The sequence below is a fragment of the Protopterus annectens genome, chromosome 1.part1, assembly GCF_019279795.1.
Source record: "Protopterus annectens isolate FY-2018-M chromosome 1.part1, PAN1.0, whole genome shotgun sequence".
Classification (NCBI taxonomy): Eukaryota; Metazoa; Chordata; order Ceratodontiformes; family Protopteridae; genus Protopterus; species Protopterus annectens.
In genome coordinates, this window is record NC_056726.1 from 1,446,589,098 (window position 1) to 1,446,608,810 (window position 19,713).

Here is a 19,713-nt window from a genome sequence, read left to right on the forward strand (position 1 = left end):
AGGAGTAGAAGAATGTATGACTAAACTTTATTGGATCTGTTTTTATTTTAATGTTGCATTTATAATCTCATCTACCATCTTTGCATGATAATCAATATTCAAGAACATCGCTCTTAGCTGTGAAACCTCTTCTTTATGGTTTAAATCATTAGACATCAGCCAGAATAATCATATAAACTATCCGTTAACAATGTTTCTCTTTGCATAACATTTGTTGTGTAAATAAAGGTTTCCTATATAGTCAGTTTAAATCCTTGATTAGCTCTTTAACTGATGTTTACATATAAAGATTAATATTTTCTTTTGATAAAGTCCAATAGAACTTAAGAAACTTGATGACACTATTCATTTCTTCCAAAATAACTTGAAATTTTCTTAATTAGCAAACTATTCATATTAAAATGATCTTTTTGTGGTAGATCAATAATTCCATTGTATATATCTCACACTTCAAAGGCCATTAGTGCATTTTGCAAAGGGGGACTGAAACTATTGCTTTTGTTACTTACACATGACTTTCTGTATATCTTTGTAGTCATCTGTTAAAAGCTGTAGATTCAGTTTACATGTATACAGTTTCAAACCAATCGGCTAAAGTGTCTGCCACCTTCCATTGTATAAAAATATCAAAATGTTCTTGAAAAATGCATTACTTAAAATGAAAGCCTTTACCTTGTGAATATTAATTTAAATATCATCACTAATAGTTGAAGCCATATCCTTCCACCTACTGTGAATTATCAGTTTATCTCCTACCATGAGATTTACCCTAGACATAAACTAGTGTCATCATTTTTATTTAAAAAAAAAATCAACTGGAGCATCAGCCAGGATTCACTGAAATGTATAGCAAAGGCAGAATAAAAAAGAAATGCAGACTAGTGATCTCTGGTTCTGCTCTGCTTCATTTATTTACCATATTTTAAGTCACTTGAATTTGCAAGCTGACAAATTCATCTCAAACTTCATCCTCACTCCCCTTCTGCCTCCCCTCCATGAGATACCTACTAACATAACCTCCCCAACACTTCACAGGGAACATGTCCTGGCAGTGACCACTAAGGCCAAACCACATCCTCAATGGGCCTAAAACAATATCCTGAGATGCCTGCTAAATAGCTTGAAATATGACCTAACAGGACCACTTGAGTCTCAAAATAGGCTTTGTACCACAAGAGTAGAGGACTGCAATGTCATTCCACTTCACACAGGTGTATTATCACCTGACCCCAGAAACTTCAAACCTATTAGACTGACTAATCTGATATATGAAGCCATGGAATGAATTATTATGAAAATGATCAACAAAGACATAAGCAAACTTCAGACACTGGACCCAACCCAGTCTGCCTTTGTCAAGGGAAGGTCGTGCCTACAAAACCTGGTGGAGTTCTTTGAGAAGGTCACCAAGTCAATGGGTGAGGCCTACCTAGACATGGCTAAGGCATCTGATGCAATACCCTACTCAGGTATAGTTGACAAACTCACCAAACTGGGCATAAATCAATAAATAACTTGCTGGATTGCCATTTGGCTCACAGACAGGACCCAGGAAGTGAGGCTTGGTAATACCACCTCTACTAAGAGACCATTCACCAACTGGGTACCTCAGGGCTCAATGCTGGTACCACTCTCATTTGGCAACTACTTCTCAGAAGTAAAGACTAATGTCAATGCCCATTGGCTTACCAAGTTTGCAGATGACTGAAAATTGGGAGCTATCATACATTTCCCCCCATGACGCAAACATCTTACAAGAGGGTCTAACACAGACAAATGACTGGAAACAAAGTCATGGACTAAAACTCAATGCCAAGAAATACATTATAGTGTATTTTGGGAAAAATGCCACAAAGACAAATTACCCCATCGATAAGACACTCGCACTCCTAAGAGTCGACCTGGTAGTCAGGGATCTGGGAACATATGTAGACAGTAATCTGACTTTTGACCAACATGGTGCCAAAGTAGCAAGAAAATCATTCCAAGTTGCCAAACTTATAAGTAAGGACATGGTATCCAGGTCCAAGGAAGTCATAGTGCCACTTTATTTGGTCCTTATCAGACCCATCACTGAGTATAATGCCTCCTTTGGCATGTACCTGAACAGACATATGCAAAAGCTGGAATGCCCACAAAGGTTCCTTAACAACAAAATCCAGAGTGTAAACACATTGTCCTATAGGGATCTCCTTAAGCCCTATCTCTATACCCTGTTTCCTACAGGTTACTTGAGAGGCAATCTATACTTGGCATACAAGGCATCCTGGGATCCAGCTCTGATGGATCTTTTGCACATCCACAAAAAGAACAGCATCAGAACCGCTAGATCCAAGGATTTAAATTTTGCTTGTCACAAAAATAAGACACAGCAAGAGGTTCTCCGGTTCGATTCTCGGCTGGAGCATCTTCTGTGTGGAGTCTGCATGTCCTGCCCACGGTCAAGTGATGTTTAAAGACATGCAGGTAGATGACTGCGTGAATGGGTGTGCCTTCATTGAAGGTTGGGCATCAGGCTGGCACCTTGGCACCATAGAAATCTACTGCCAATTATAAGCAGACCGGAGTTCCGCTGTGGCGACCCCTAACTGAGAAAAGCCGAAAGACATTACTTTTACAAAAATAAGACATGTTGGTGAGACAGATATGTGTCTCACAGTATCCTCATGCTCTGTAACAGGCTTCTCATTCATGTGAAGCAGAGTCTATCCCTAACCCTATTTATGCAAACCGTGACCAATGGATGGTAAATTGGAAATACATCCCGGGTCTGCCCCCCCATGTCTCTCATAAAGAGAGGCAGACAGTAATGCCAAGTATTATACCCCACCAACATAATGTCTAGAAACTTCCTAATTAACATACTCCCTCATAATAAGCACCCATGATACATAGAAACACAATTGAGTTGGGTTGAATTGCATGGCTAGGCATATAAAGGCCCTGGTGTCAACAGCCTAGTTTATACCTATGAACCTATCAATCTTTAGTTCATCATATGTCTTAGTAACAGATCAATTTAAATAACTCCCTTATAACATTCCTTAGGACTTTATGATGGCTTTCATGAGTACGTATAAGTCTGCCTCAAATATAGAGAAGGAATAAAATTTGTTGGTACTGCTCTTGTTTTAGTCTTATTGACCTTATAACTCAATTTACCACCAAACAACATCATATATATCAATGCATCATCTGGAAAATAATAAAATGTATACTTCATCTCCTTCTTCTTCATCATCTTCTGTGGACTGTAAGAAGATTAAATCAGTCAGTACTTAAGGAAATAAACCCAGATTTTAACTGGAAAGCCAGATAGTAAAACTAAAACTCACATACTTAGGCCAAATAATGTGATGACAGGGTTCACTAAAGAAAACACAAATGTTGAGAAAGATCAAAGGCAGAAGAAGAGGAAGACAGAGGCTAAGATGGATGAAGTAATGAATATGAATTTGCAAGAACAAAAAGAAACAGTTTTTGAAAGACAAGTCTGGCGTGCTAAAAGGTCAAAGATTTGTGCTTGACTAAATGACTACACAACAACAACATCTCCCCTCAGCTTATTTTATATTCCCAAAGATTAGAAATTCTTACTATAGGAGCTAGTGATTCTAAATAAAATGTGAACAATATGGGAGACAAAGGGTACTCACGCCTTGTGCCTTGATGGACTAAACATAAAGATAAACAACAGTGAATCTTAATTCTAGTTCTGTAAGCTATGTAAATGTCTATTGTTAATCATGAAATTCCTAAAAAATTCCAAAATAACCTGAGTCAAATAATGTAACTTTCGTAGGCCCAATGTATCATTTGAAGCCTAGCCTCAGGATCCCAGACTATGAGTACTTGTTGACATGAATAAATCATACCTAACTTAAACTCCTTTCAATGTGGGCTTGAGGGGGTCAGACTTAAGGCACATTTACCTATACTTAAAGAGGGTCAGGGGCTACTTTGCTTTTCATCCAAGAGGAGTCTGTTCCATAAAAAAGGGATTATCTGGGAGAAATATGTGTTTCACCAGCAAATCCTATTTATGTTTCTGTAGTTGTTTAGATCACAAGTGTAGATCAATGTGTGTTTGTCTCTTTAAGAACCTATCCAAGGCCTTGCACAAATGTATAAATACTGAGCATGTGCAAGTCTAACTGCCATTTTGTAGTTAGCTGTTGAGATGTAAGCATGTATGTATGTATGTAAGGTCTGTCTGTCAATAAATTTGTTTATACTTAATGATGCTGCTATCCATCCTGATGCGTTTCTGTGTAATAAAGTATCTTAAACAAACTACCCCGCCTGCTTCGTCTTCTGTGTATAGAGGGACGAGCGACATCAAGTGAATATTTAGGGTATTATTTGTTTTCTGCATGTGGAGGAGGTCAGAAAGGACTGAGTCCACTGAGGCTCTGTAGGGTAAACAGAAGTACTCTTTCAAGAGTCTGTAGTAGAGAAAAAATGGAGAGAAAGGGGGAGTCCTTTAAGGCAGTCACTGTAGCATAAGGCAGACATGCTATTGATTGTCTTAGTGAAGAAACACTGCCAGCTTTCAAGCTGAGTCATATGCTTAGACAAGCACATACCAAAAGGAGCATTATATTTTATAATGGGGTTGATGAGGAAAGAGTATATAGAGGGGATGCAATTTCCTTAGACCTCAAAGATATACCCTGGAAAACAGTCTGTCTAGGAAAAGATTTTTTGAGTGACAAAGAATTCATGGTTATCAAAGTATAGTTCACTGACAATGAAATTGCCCGGGCCCCTAAGTCACCTACCAGGTAGGTGCATTGAGGGGGGCAGGTATGCCAAAGGACACAGTGCTGCATTTCTTGGCATTTACTTTAAGGCCATGGTCCAAACTTCATTTGTTTGTGCATGTTAGTCCCTCCTGTAAAATATAGAAGTCAAACAGGGAGTTTGTGGCAGATTTGAGTTTTCAGATATCGGCAGACTTGGTCAGATATAGGCTGTTGATGTTAGCCTTGACATCAGAAAAATAAATGCTGAAAACAAGTGGTCCTAGGACTGACCCAAGGGGTACCAGTGGTAACTACTGTTTTTGATATGTGTGTGCATCCAACACTAATATATTTGGTGCTGTCAGTAAGATAGTTTCCTATCCAGTGGGTAAAATATTGGTTTACATTGCTTTTGATTAGCTTATCAGTAATTCCAGAATACAAGATGGTATCAAAGGCCTTGGCCAGGTAGGGTTGGAAAGTGAGAAACATTCTGCCTGCATCTAATGCATCAGTGATATCTTCAAAGAAGTCCACCATGTTCATGATGTAGGATCTGCCTTTAACAAACTCAAGTTGGTTTGGTTTCAAGGCTTGTCAGCTGCCTATGTCCTTGTAAATAAGTTTCAGAATGATGCATTACATTGCTTATACATATAGTTTCCAGGGTCAATCATAGCCCCCCCCCCCTTCTGGAGTGGGATGACTACTGCAATTCTCTATACCTATGGTATGACTCCAGTGAAGAGGCTGGGATTGAATAGGTTTAATACCGCGTCTATGACATGACACTCCATCTGGTGCTGACAAGAAGGCAGTAAGGCTTGATGGGCATCTAAACCCAAGATTTTTCACACCAAAAACAAGAATCATACCCCTGAACCAACTAGCCACAGTTACTTGATAGAGGACCCTTGTGTGATGACCGTGCCCTGGCCCAGCAATCAAGGAGCCTCAATCCTCACCACTAACACCAGAGAGGTAATCTCCTAGAAGAGGAAAGGATAACTAATACACACAGTAAAGTACAATTTCCCTTAAGTGCACACAGAGATCACAGTCAGTCTGGGGCTGGCTGCTCCCTTGCTCTCCAGGTCCCCAATAAGCCTCCCCACTGGCACAGCTATAGGGTCCAGATCTTAGCCTAGCTGGCAAACTAACCTCCAGTACCCACTCTGTACAACTAGTGCTTCGTGTCCCTGCCCAGGTAGCTGACACACACACACTTTGAGATAAGTATTTATACAACTTCACAGACACTCCTGGGAAAGGCTGACACAGATTCTCCAGCTGTGCCCCTTTATCCAGACTATATGGTAGTAATTACTGCCACATCAGCTTAATAACCCAAAGGCCCTTGAAAGGGTGTCCAATTATTACTGTGCAATATTATTATCCAATTGGCAATGTGAATATTCAGTCTAAGGTTTATTAGAGTGGCCTATTACGATAATCTCTATAAATATGCAATGTAACCTAGAGCCTATCGCTACACAAACCAACCACAGGTAAAGTTTTTTTAAATATGCAATAATAAATAATTAAAACACAAGACAATACAACTACACCACAGAGATATCTAAGAGTTCAGAGATCACACAGAAACTTAAAACAATACAGTAGGACAGGTCTGATGTCAAAGAAAAACACAATCTAACTTTCTAATCGTTAGCTATTCTTAAGAGAAAACACAGTGCTATAATCCTACTTACATACATAAAGAGTATAAGCAGTACTGGGGTTGATGGTCCAAGACAAAATGCTTTTAGTCTCTCACTGAACAATAGTTTTTAAAACACTAACAAAGAGCTCTGCTAAGGCCCTCCCAGATTATATCATTTTGACACTTAGGTTTTCCCAGTATTCACATTACATCATTTTGACACTTAGTCTGTACATTATTTTGACACTTAGTCTGGAGTTCCCAGGCCACAATCTGCATTATTTAGCAAGCTAACACCTGCTCAGGAAACTACAATAAAAGACATTTCACATGTATACTCTAACAATTATTCCTTAAGTTAAGACAATAGAAAGAATGTGTTCGGCTAGACATTTTGGCACCAATTTTTAGATAATTGTAACTTCAAAGAACATTTGAAATACTTGGTTTGATTTTCCTAACAGCAGATAGCAATGTTGCAACAATCTTGAAGTTCACATTTTACAGTGTTTTCTTTCATTTAAGAACACAAGCCTGTATTTTACATTTATTTATACAAATGATAGAATTATGTATCAAATTCTATTTGACTAGGCTGGCAGCCATCACCCAACTTTCCCCATTCTTCACATCTCTTCCCCCCTGGAGAACTCAAGCTAGTTTTTCAAGTGACCCTTGAGAAATGCTGCTTGAGAGGGTTAGGTCTATTTGAGGGTACCTCACCCCATTCCCTGTCTTGACAGCCCATCTGCATTGGCATTGCTACTCCCACTGCGGTGCTGCACTGACTTATTATATGCTTGCAACCCTAGGCTCCAACTTAGCAATTTGGCATTTTGCTGACTGGCTCTGTTCAACCATGCTAGAGGGTTGTGATCTCTCATTACAGTGAATTTTCTTCCATACAGATATGGATGAAGTTTCTGCAATGCCCACATTATGGCTAGGCATTCATTTTCTACTGCTGCATAGCCTTTCTCCCTGGGTTGGAGCCTACGACTGAGATAAACCACTGGGTGCTCTTCCCCCTCTGAAGAAATCTGGCTAAGCACAGCCCCCACCCCATGGTTTGAAGCATCCACCTGCACAACAAATTATTTGTGGTAATCTGGACTGGCTAACATAGGGGGTCCTCCCAAAGATTCTGTAAGCTTCTGAAATGCCTGCTCACATGCTGAGGTCCACACTACCTTATCTGGCCTGTTCTTCCTTGTCAGTTCTGTGAGGGGAGCAGCTATGGTGCTATGGTACTATAACTAGGGACAAACTTTCTGTAGTACCTTGCTGTCCCTAAGAATGCCTTCACCTGCTTTTTGGTAACAGGTGCAGGCCATGCCTGAATAGCTTCCACTTTGGCAGGTTCTGACCTTATCTTACCACTCCCCACTCTATGTCCTAGGTAGGAAACATCTGCCATACCCACCTGATATTTGCTCAGTTTAATGGTCAATCCTGCCCTCTGTAGTCTGCCCAGCACCTCTCTGACATGCTGAAGGTGCTCTGGCCAGGAATGGCTGTAGATGGCAATATCATCTAGGTAAGCAAGGGCAAACCCTCCTGCTCCTGCTAAGATATTATCCATCAGCCTCTGGAAAGTTGCTGTGGCATGCTTCATCTCAAAGGGCATCTTTGTGAACTCATACAAGCCAAAAGGAGTCACAAAGGCTGACTTCTCTCTAGCACTGGGAGTCAAGGGCACTTGCCAGTAACCCTTGGTAAGATCAATGGTTGTAAGATACTTAGCCCCACCCAGCTGCTCTAGGGCCTCATCTGTCCTAGGCATGGGGTAAGTATCTGACTCTGTGTGACTATTTAATTTCCTGTAATCGACTCAGAACCTGGTGGTGCCATCCTTCTTTGGCACCAACACCACTGGCAAGGCCCACGGACTGTTGGACTCTTGAATCACCCCTAGTTCCAACATCTCCTGTAGCTCTTCCCTCAAAGTCTGTTTGACTCTCTCAGGCACCCTATAAGGGGCCTGCCTAATAGGCCTTTGGGGTCTTGTATCCACCTGGTATTGCACAAGGTGGGTGCACCCTGGTTTCCCAGTGAACACATCCCCAAATTCCTGCAACACTGCTTCGATTTCTCGAACCTGGGTAAAAGATAGCTGTTGGGACACTGCTACCCCTTCCACCGCAGTGTCATCCCGAGCCTTACTCTGGAGATCAGTCCCCAGATCTCCTTCAGACTCCTCCTGCAATCCACTGCAAATGCTCAGCAGAAGGACATCCCTATCATGGTAAGGTTTCATCATGTTAACATGGTACAATTTGTGCCCCTGCCATCTGCCTAGCACTACCACCATGTAGTTAACATCACTTACCTTTCTTACCACCTTGTAGGGTCCCTCCCAAGCTGCTTGCAGCTTGTTGTGTCTGACAGGAATGAGAACCATTACCTGCTGCCCCACAGCATACTCTCTAGCTCGAGCATTCCTGTCATACAACACCTTTTTCTGTTGTTGGGCATCTGCCAGGTTCTCCTGGTCCAAGCCCATGAGTTCCCTGAGCCTTGTCCTGAGGTTTAGGACGTATGCCAGAACAGAATCCTTGTGAGACCCACACTCACCTTCCCACTCATCTTGAATTAAATCTAGAGCCCCCCTCACCCTATGCCTATACAGCAACTCAAAGGGTGAAAAACCTGTGGATTCCTGGGGAACCTCTCTGTAAGCAAACAACAGATGGGGCAAATATTTGTCCCACTCCCTCTTAAACTGATCTGCAAATGCCCATAGCATGGACTTGATTGTAGAGATTAACTTCTCAACAAGACCATTAGTCTGGGGATGGTAGGGGTGGTCTTCATGTGCTTCACCCCTCAGGACTTCCACATACAAGCCAGCAGGTCTGACATGAAATTGGCACCTCGGTCAGTCAGTATTTCTTTTGGGAAACCTACCATGCTAAAAGTCTCTAACAAAGCATTTGCCACCTTCTCTGCCTTAATGGAGGACAAAGCCACTTCCTTGGGGTATCGTGTAGCATAATCCACTACCACTAGGATATACATTTTCCCTGTGGAACTAGGGGTACTCAGAGGACCCACAATATCCATAGCTACCCTCTGTAATGGCTCCTCAATCACAGGCAAAGGCATCAAAGGAGCTCTCATCTTGTCTACTGCATTGCCTACCTTTTGGCACTGCTCACAGGTCTTGCAGTACCCTGTTACATCTCTGGAAATTCCAGGCCAATAGAAGTTTTGCATAATATGCCTCTTTATATGTTTTATGCCCATATGACCTGCAAAGGGAATATCATGGGCTATGGCTAGAAGCACCAGACGGTAAGATCGAGGCACTACCAACTGCTGTACTCTCTCACCTTCTAGCCCTCCCTCAGGGGTCCACTCTCATTATAGTAACGCTTTGTCCCAGTATACAGATTCCTCCTTCCCTTGAGAATCAAGTGCCTCCCTAGCTACCTGCCTCAGGCCTTGCCATGTAGGGTCTGAGGGCTGAGCCTGTCTCAACTCTCTCCTTGTAACCCTTCCCAGCTCCCCTTCCATAAGAAGTCTGGCATCCTCTGACAGTGGTGCCTCACTGTCAGCCTGGTTACCTCAACCTTTGCAGTCACTCTGTCCAAGGGAACATCAGTACCCACAAGCAGCTGTGGCTCACATTCAGTCTCACTGCTACAGTGTAGCTCACTCCCTGAAGTAAAAACCTCAGCAGTCCTGGCTGCAAGTATGCAGTCTGTCTGGGTCTCCCCAGGCTACCAGACCCACATGCTTATCTCCTAGCCTCACTGCGTGTAACTGCATGAGTACATATGGAAGCTCTGTACCCCTGTTGTCTCAAGACAACCTACTGTTGGCATTTTGTCTTTCCCACTTACTGGCTCCCTCACCTTTGGTTCCCCACCTTGCCTCTGTGGACACCTGCATGCCACATGGCCCCACTAGTTGCATTCAAAACATTTAACCCTAGCTCCTGGATGTGTACCTGGACTAGTGGCTTCCCCTGCTACTGGCAGATTCTGTTGGGGCAGTCTGTGCTCCCAACCATGTGTTCCTTTAGACCCATGAGCAGTAATAGGGTTCCCTTTCCTGTGCAGGGCTGCCCAGCTGGCCAGGGATAGGTCTCCTTCCTTCCCCAACTCATCTGAAGTAGCATTGTCTATCAGCTAACCAGACCCTCATGTCCTCAGGCAAAGTGCTAAGGGCTTGTTCTCTCATCAAAAGGTCTGCCAGCCCTTCAAAAGTGGTGACCTGACATCCACTCACCCAGCTATGAAAATAAGTGCTCAGTTCAACAACATATTCACATACATTTTCATCTGCCTTGCATCTATGCTCACAAAACTTTTTCCTATACCTTTCAGCTGTTAGCTTAAAACATTCTAACAGACATTATTTTACAGCAGTATAATCAAAACAGACAGAGTCAAGCATTTGTGAAATACAAGTTACAGCTTTCCCATGGAGTAAGGGGGTCAGGAACTGTACCCAGAGCTTTTGGTCAACACTATACTTTTTGCATACCTTTTCAAACATGTGAATGCAACTACCAAAATGATCCCCCTTTTTAAATTGCGGAAGAAATTTACTGACCTGTTGTGCTTCTGGGGTCCAGTTACTCCCTTCCCCATTACCTTCATGACTCTGGTGAAGAGTCAGCATTTCCCTCTCATGCCTCCTCTGATGATCCTTTTCTTCAGCTTCTATCTCCAAATGCTTGACCTCCAACTCAAGTCCCTTTAGTTCCAGCGGGATTTTTAAGTCCACTGCAGAAAGGTTGAGCTGTCCATTCTCTGAGGATATTGTATCTCCACTGCCAGTCTGATTATCCTCTTGGATGCTGTTTTCTGATGCAGCTGTAACCAAGGTTGCAATCAGGTCTCCCTTAGTCAGGTTAACATGCACCAGTCCCCTAGCATGGCACATCTCCACCAGCTGGCTCCGTGTCAGCTTTCCATACTCCTCTGCTGACACGCTGCCTGCTCACCCTGACTAAATAAGCTAACAAAAAAAATAAAACAATTGTGATCTGAAATCTGAGTATTAATGTGTGGCTGATTAAAGTACAAAACACTTTCAGAGATCACTGTACATAAGCTACAGGATTCACTCTACCCACACCACTGCCAAACACTTGTGAGGATATCTTATCCCAACCGCTGCCACCATTTGTGATGACCGTGCCCTGGCCCAGCAATCAAGGAGCCTCAATCCTCACCACTAACACCAGGGAGGTCATCTCCTAGAAGAGGAAAGGATAACCAATACACACAGTAAAGTATAATTTCCCTTACGTGCACACAGATATCACAGTCAGTCTGGGGCTGGTTGCTCCCTTGCTCTCCAGTTCTCCAATAAGAGTCCCCATTGGCACAGCTATAGGGTCCAGATCTCAGCCTAGCTGGCAAGCTAACTTCCAGTACCCTCTCTGTCCAACCAGTGCTTCGTGTCCCTGCCCAGGTAGCTGACACACACCCACACTTTGAAATAAATATTTATATAACTTCACAGACACTCCTGGGAAAAGCTGACACATATTCTCCAGCTGTGCCCCTTTACCCAGACTATACAGTAGTAATTACTGCCACCACCAGCTTAATAATTATCAGCTACCCAAAGGCCCTGGAAAGGGTGTCCAATTATTACTGTGCGATATTATTATCCAATTGGTAATGTGACTATACAGTCTAAGGCTTATTAGAGTGGCCTATTATGATAACCTCTATAAATATGCAATGTACTCTAGAGCCTATCTCTACACAAACCAGCCACAGGTAAAGGTTTTTAAAATATGCAATAATAAATAATTAAAACACAAGACAATACTACTACACCACAGAGATATCTAAGAGTTCAGAGATCGCACAGAAACCTAAAACAGTACAGTAGAAGAGGTCTGATGTCAAAGAAAAACACAATCTAACTTTCTAATCTTTAGCTATTCTTAAGAGAAAACATGGTGCTATAATCCTACTTACATACATAAAGAGCATAAGCAGTACTGGGGTTGATGGTCCAAGACAAAATGCTTTTAGTCTCTCACTGACTAATCATTTTAAAACACTAACAAACAGCTCTGCTAAGGCCCTCCCAGATTACATCATTTTGACACTTAGGTTTTCCCAGTATTCACATTACATCATTTTGACACTTAGTCTAGAGTTCCCAGGCCACAATCTGCATTATTTAGCAAGCTAAGACCTGCTCAGGAAACTACAACAATAAAAGACATTTCATATGTATACTCTAACAATTATTCCTTAAGTTAAGACAACAGAAAGAATGTGTACAGCTAGACACTTCTGCACCATTTTGTAGGTAATTGTAACTTCAAGGAACATTTGAAATGCTTGGCCTGATTTTCCTTATAGCAGATGTCAATGTTGCAACAATCTTGAAGTTCATATTTTACAGTGTTTTCTTTCATTTAAGAACACAAGCCTGTATTTTACATTTATTTATAAAAATTATAGAATTATGTATCAAATTCTATATGACTAGGCTGGCAGCCTTCGCCCATCTTTCCCCAATCTTCACACCTTGTTCAGGAGAAGCTGAGGCTAATTAATAATTATTACAGTTCATGTGACTTGATAGTTAGATTCAGTCTTACATTGTTCATATAACCACAACTCCATGTGCAGTTAAATTCCACCTTGTGTTCAATTCTACCTTGAGGTGATATTACAGAAGACAGTTTTGGATCTGCATTCCTTAAGAGGTTGCAATGGATACTTGCAGGACATAGAATGCATACCCACTGCAGTTGATACAGTTAATATACTGTTCATGTCAGAGTACATCACAAAGTCTTGTACAATATTAGTTAGCAGTGAGCCATACCTCATACAATCATTTAAATGCATTGTTTAATATACAGTCTAGTCTGGATTCAGATCAGCATGCAGCCCAAATGACCAGGTGTTTGTAGTGAGACAAATAGTTGAAAATGAGGAAAAGTATCCACCTGTGCATTCCTAGTCTTAGAAAAAGCATATCTCAGAGAGGAAAGAAAGATGATTTGAACATTTTTGTGATGGCTTATAGATCTGGAAGCATTAGCAAACTTAGTGGATGTTGTGTAAAATGACCCAGTGAAATAACTGTGAACAGCGTTCAGACTCATGGAAGGGATCCCAGTGGGAGTGGGTAGGAATCAGGCTTTGGCTGAGTCCATTGCTGTTCATATTGGTGATGGACTACATTAGCAACAGGTTAGAGGGGACAGATCCACAAAGCTACTTTATACAGATGACGTGGCACAACAAGTAGACAGAACAGGATCTTCAGCAAATGATAGAGAACTGGAATTCAAAGCTAAAGGCACGTTGGATGAAACTGAATATAGACAATACAGTTGTCATGGCAGCAAATAGGGGGAAATCAGAAGAAGGTAAAATTGAGATGGGAGAGAAAAGTAGTGGAATAGGATAACACCATCATGTATCTAGGATGGGGTGGTTATGGAGAAGTTAAGTCTAAATGAGGGGGCCAAAGTTAGAATCAGAGGTGCTGCAGCCAGGTGGCACAGAGTGTCAGGGGTAATGTGTGATAGACGATTGCCAAGGAAGCAGAAAACTAAGATGTACATAACAGTGCTGAAGCTAATACTTCTCTAGGGGACAGAAACCTGGGCAGTGAAGACAGAGCAGTTGATGAAGCAAGAGGTGATGAAGATGAAGTACCTGAGACATGGAGTGGGATGCACACTGTGAAACAGACAAAGAAATGAAGATATCAGAGCAGAAGCCAAAGTGCCCCCAGTTTCAGAGAAGTTCAGAGAACAAATTACAGTGGAACAGGCACATGTGCTGGAAAGCAAAAGATGATCTGGTGAAAATATATGAGAAAGACAGGAGGAAGGAAGTGGAAATGAGATGTCCAGCCAAGAGATGGCTTGCATGAAAAAAGATTTGCAAAACTCAGACATGCCTGTTGAGGAAGGTAGGAGGATGAGGACAATGTCTCTGAATCAAGAGAGGTGGTCACAGTTGACATAACACCACAACCCATGCATAAAAATGTAAAAAAAAAAAAGGGGGGGGGGGTGCTGCTACAATGTCCCCACACTGCAAGTGTGAGACCTGAAATTGCATATCCTGAATATGCTATGAGTTAAAAAAGTTTCAAAACTCACAGTAAAACAATTAAAGCTTTTTTTTGCAGGTGTGCTTTGCACCCTCCCACTCTCTAGAATAAAGGCAACATGTTCCATACCCCTGCTATTTATATATACTAACTCCATGATCACTGGAACTCAGGTTAGAGGTAATGCTGCTAGAAGGATCTGCTTTATCCCCTAGCTGTGAACATTTGCATGCTTAAATAGATAATAGTACAAATCCTGAAAGTCACACCACACAGAATTCAATATACTACGTTATAACCGATGGATAGCATGGGTGAAGAAACATAACATTCATCTCAGAATTTTAGGTGATATATCACAAAGTTATGTACCACTTCCTGATCTGATGATAATTTCACATGACAGGATATAATATGCCCTTGGGGTTAAAGTAAACTGATTGCATGGACTGTTGAAACGAAGGACTAAAAGTCCGGTCTGTAGCACTTAACTTTTTATCTTATTTACATCTACATGTGCTTTGCAGCTTTGTACTCTAAACACATGCAAATTTATACTACACAGACATTTCTACTGTCACTTCAATGTGGATTAAAGAACAATATTTGTGTATTTAGTGATACATAAATCTCAACCTCCATAAAGCGCATAAATGGTAACTTATTAAACGGCATTCTGAGAAACTAACTTCTTTCTTTAATTTCAATATATATTACTTATTATGGCTTTATGAAAATGTTGTAAAATCATAAGTAACAACTTATTGACAGAATATAAACCAGTGTTTTCACCAGTTATCACACATGCCAGCCTAAAGATGGGTTGCACAAAGTTAATACCTGCTCTGCAGAGGTGATACCCCAGTAGGGTGATATGCAATACTCACAAGTGGCAGGGTGTGGTCAAAGGAAATGGATGGGAGTGGGCATGGTTAGATGGTTAGCAGAGAGGAACCTTAAAAATGAACATTTTTAATAGAGGTTATATTCACAAAGGCATATAATGACTGCAGTCTTTATGCTCGGTGAGATTAGAGAAATTATCTAAAATATGGTAGCTTAAATTTTGTGCAAAAAAAGACATTCATGTGGGAAGAAGTGAAGAAAAAAAAACTGGAAACAAACTCTAAAACTGAGGTGGTATATAACAGAAACATCAAAAGAAATGAAAAAAGGACTTTAGTGTAGTAATAAAAATTACCTAAATAAATCAAGGCAAGGAGAGAAGGCAGAAGTCAGGACTTCTGCATACAGGAAAAAGCCTCACCCATATTTGTTGTTTAGCTGGAAAGCCCATGTGACAAAAGGCCATTTTTAGGGGATACCGGGGTAGAAGGTGTATGACATAACAAGAAACAGATTAAAAGAATAAGTACAGCAAAATAAATTATTATACGGACATTAAAGGTGAGTTAATACTGGAAAAGCTATAAAGTGACATTTCATAGCTTTACAAATCATGCCAAGAATTTTACAGAAGTAACACGGATTACATTAGTAGAGACATCAAAGACATGGATACAAGTAAAAATTTCACCAAATAATTTAATAAAATGAAGACAAATGTTTCCCATAATAGATGATATGGAAACATAAAAGGGAATGGTTACAATGTATAATATTATCATACATTTATTCTTTGTTGACCAGATTAGTCCCACTAGGTCAATGTCCTCTTTTCAGAAAAAGACAGGGGGTATTCATAGTGTCTCAGAGTATTCCTCATACTCTAAGGTGCAGTGATCTCCATGTTAGTAAATATAATAGCAGTGCTGCAGGGGTATGCTATAGTGCCTCAGAGTATTCCTCGTACTCTAAGGTACAATGATCTCAATGTTAGTAAATATAATAGCAGTGCTGCAGGGTATGCTATAGTGCCTCAGAGTATTCCTCGTACTCTAAGGTACAGTGATCCCCATGTTAGTAAATATAATAGCAGTGCTGCAGGGTATGCTATAGTGCCTCAGAGTATTCCTCATACTCTAAGGTACAGTGATTCCCATGTTAGTAAATATAATAGCAGTGCTGCAGGGGTATGCTCTAGTGTCTCAGAGTATTCCTCTTACTCTAAGATACAGTGATCTCCATGTTAGTAAATATAATAGCAGTGCTACAGAGGTATGCTAGAGTTCCTCAGAGTATTCCTCATACTCTAAGGTACAGTGATCTCCTTGTTAGTAAATATAATAGCAGTGCTGCAGGGGTATGCTACAGTGCCTCAGAGTATTCCTCGTACTCTAAGGTACAGTGATCTCCGTGTTAGTAAATATAATAGCAGTGCTGAAGGGGTATGCCATAGTGCCTCAGAGTATTCCTCATACTCTAAGGTACAGTGATCTCCATGTTAGTAAATATAATAGCAGTGCTGCAGGGGTATGCTATAGTGTCTCAGAGTATTTTGCATACTCTAAGGTACAGTGATCTCCTTGTTAGTAAATATAATAGCAGTGGTGCAGGGGTATATAGTCTGATGAAGTTCTATTTACTAAGGAATGAAAGCACTTAACCATTTAAAACATTTGTCTAACAACTGTCCTTACGTTTTAGTGCTTTTTTCTTAAGTTTGTTACTGTTTTGTAGTACTTCTAGGTGTGGTTTCCCTACTTTATTATTTAATGGGGATATAGTCACCCATATTAGGGGATATGGGGACACCCCCCCCGCAAAAAATGTTTAATGTTTTTTCAGTGAGTTTTTCTGAGGTTTACCAGATTTTTTTTCCAGTTTACATTTTAGTTTCTCTAGTTGTGTGACTTGCAATTTTGGCTCATGGACTCATACAAAGGGGCCCTAAATTCAAGAATGCCCCAGAAAATAATTAAGGCTATCCGAGGAAAAGGCTGAGGATTGGTGAGGTTTGGTCTGTGTAGTTCAGATATCTAGGAGCTACAGCTTAACTGCTAAATAAGGGGAGGACTAGGTGGGTCAGATGGATTATGTCTACTATTGTATTTCTTGCCCCATACAGTTATCTAACCAGGTCTGTTTGCCATTTTGGTGTTGGTTTGTACCATCCAGTATTCCTTTCTTATGTGCCTGATATCCTAACATAAATAAAGAAGCTTGACAATCATTTTGGGGATATTACACAAATTTTTGCATTAGTATACTACTGAACTTCACCCTTAATAGTCTCATCACAACAATCCTTTAGACATCTCAACCCCTGAATTTGATATCTTACACCTTTTGCTTTGCACGTGCATCCCTACTCTGTGCCCAGTGACAATTTGAATGAGTTGTGCTATCTTATCTCTTGCCTTAAACCCCTATCGGTTGTATACACAAGCAGCTCCTCATAGAGTTCAGCCTTTCTGCCTCAAATAAGACTCATTTCTGGTCATGTAATTTGGACGCTTTGCATCTGCATCCCTACTCTGTGCCCAGTGACAATTTGAATGAGTTGTGCCATCTTATCTCTTGCCTTAAACCCCTATCGGTTGTATACGCAAGCAGCTCCTCATAGAGTTCAGCCTTTCTGCCTCACATAAGACTATTTCTGCTCATGTAATTTGGACCCGCAAGCATTACTTACTTGTTGTCATTGGCACATTTCTAAACCTCATTGTGCTTTTTTAGACTGCTGGTTGAACTCATACCCTGACACCCAGGTCTCTTTCTCCAGGCTTCCTGACTGACCTTTATACCTCACCATTCCTCTGTTCTTTAGCCTACAGTGTGATTAGTCAGTGTAGTTGCACATATAAATCTTACCTTTGGCTTATGGAAAAACAGAAGCAGGTGTTATGCATTTTAAGTGGTGTGTGTGTGTGTGTGTGTGTGTGTGTGTGTGTGTGTGTGTGTGTGCGCGCGTGTGTGCGTACATACATCCATGTAGGTGGGTGTGTCAGTGTTAAAGAAAAAGACACCCTATAGCATTTATAATGACCTGGGATAATTTTGCTGCTTCAGCTCCTATTTCTGCCTCTTAAATTTAAGTTATATATTTATTCATGTATTTATTTTATTTGTTAACAAGATAAGCTCATTAGACACGAGTTTTTTTTTTTTTTTTTTTTTTTGTTAGGCGCAATCTAGGATTGCTGTCTATGTAAGTAACTTGCTCATGGTTTCACAGTTTGCAAGAAGAAATTATCAGGAATCTGTACAAGAATTACAAGGCAGAACTCTCTAAAAGCTTATAGCCATTGCTATTTTTTGCTCTGAGCTTCCAGACTGCCAAAATAGCACTAACACATTTTCCCTTTATACTGGTGGTAGTGTGTGTGTGTGTGTGTGTGTGTGTGTGTGTGTGTGTGTGTGTGGACACACTCATCTGTCTGACTTGTCTTGGAAATTTTGAAAAAAAAAAAAAATATATACACTTTCAATTTTAATCAAATATTTTAAAGTACAGCAACATCTGATTTTAGTATTGAACATTCTGAAAAGTTCCCATGTGAGTATGAACAGTGCTTGCAGTGAACGTATAAGAAATGCAGATTAATAACATGTAAATACCACTGTTTCAAGATTAAAGTAGAAAAAGGAATGCCCATTTTTCAAAAAAATTAAGTACTCTTTCAAATTTAATAGGATATTTTTAACTATAACGATATCTAACTTTAGTACTGAACGTTCTGCTTGTTTGCATGTTTATATGAAATCTACTTGTCTAGAGCACATAAGAAACATGCATTAACTTAACATGCAAACTTCATTGTTTCAAGAATAAAACAATAAATAGAATTCCCATTTTTCATATTGCTGTCTTATTTCTCACCTTCAAATGTGCTTCAAGAATATAGTCACAGGTCTCCATACAAACCTACTTGCAAAAATTTGATTCATGAAATAAAAAACTGTACACACTCACAGATACATATATATATATATATATATATATATATATATATATATATATATATACATATATGTGTGTGTGTGTGTGTGTATACAATGTCATCACAGTGTTTTTTAAAAAGTTTCATTGCACTGATACTTTTGCTGTCATTAGAGATGTGTTAGATGTCCACTTGCTCATTTGATTCCTATGTAAGTAGCACTGTATTATCCACAATATCAGCACAAAGTCTCTGGGAAAGAAAACCTCTGTCATACTGCGAAACAGCCCTTTATAGAGCACCATGAGTGAAAAGAATCACGAGAAACTTCTGAAAGGGGGAGGGAGGCCGGTAAGTTCAGATGAGCTGGCAGAACATCAGGTTCACTCAGTATCAAACAAATACAGCTGGAATATAGAGTAACACTCCTCTAGGGGTTGCTGGGCTTTTGTATGCCTTTTCTTTA

General features: G+C 40.5%; 1 protein-coding gene across 1 annotated transcript in view; it reads right to left on the minus strand.

Annotated features, from left to right (window-relative positions):
• LOC122810872 (urea transporter 2-like) overlaps window positions 1-19,507 on the minus strand; it is a 1,000,121-nt gene extending 980,614 nt beyond the window's left edge. Inside the window, exon 1 of the mRNA XM_044082418.1 lies at window positions 19,406-19,507. Coding sequence (XP_043938353.1) covers window positions 19,406-19,447 — 42 coding nt within the window. The 5' untranslated portion in view covers window positions 19,448-19,507. The remainder of the gene's footprint in view (window positions 1-19,405) is intronic.
• Window positions 19,508-19,713: the final 206 nt, after the last annotated feature.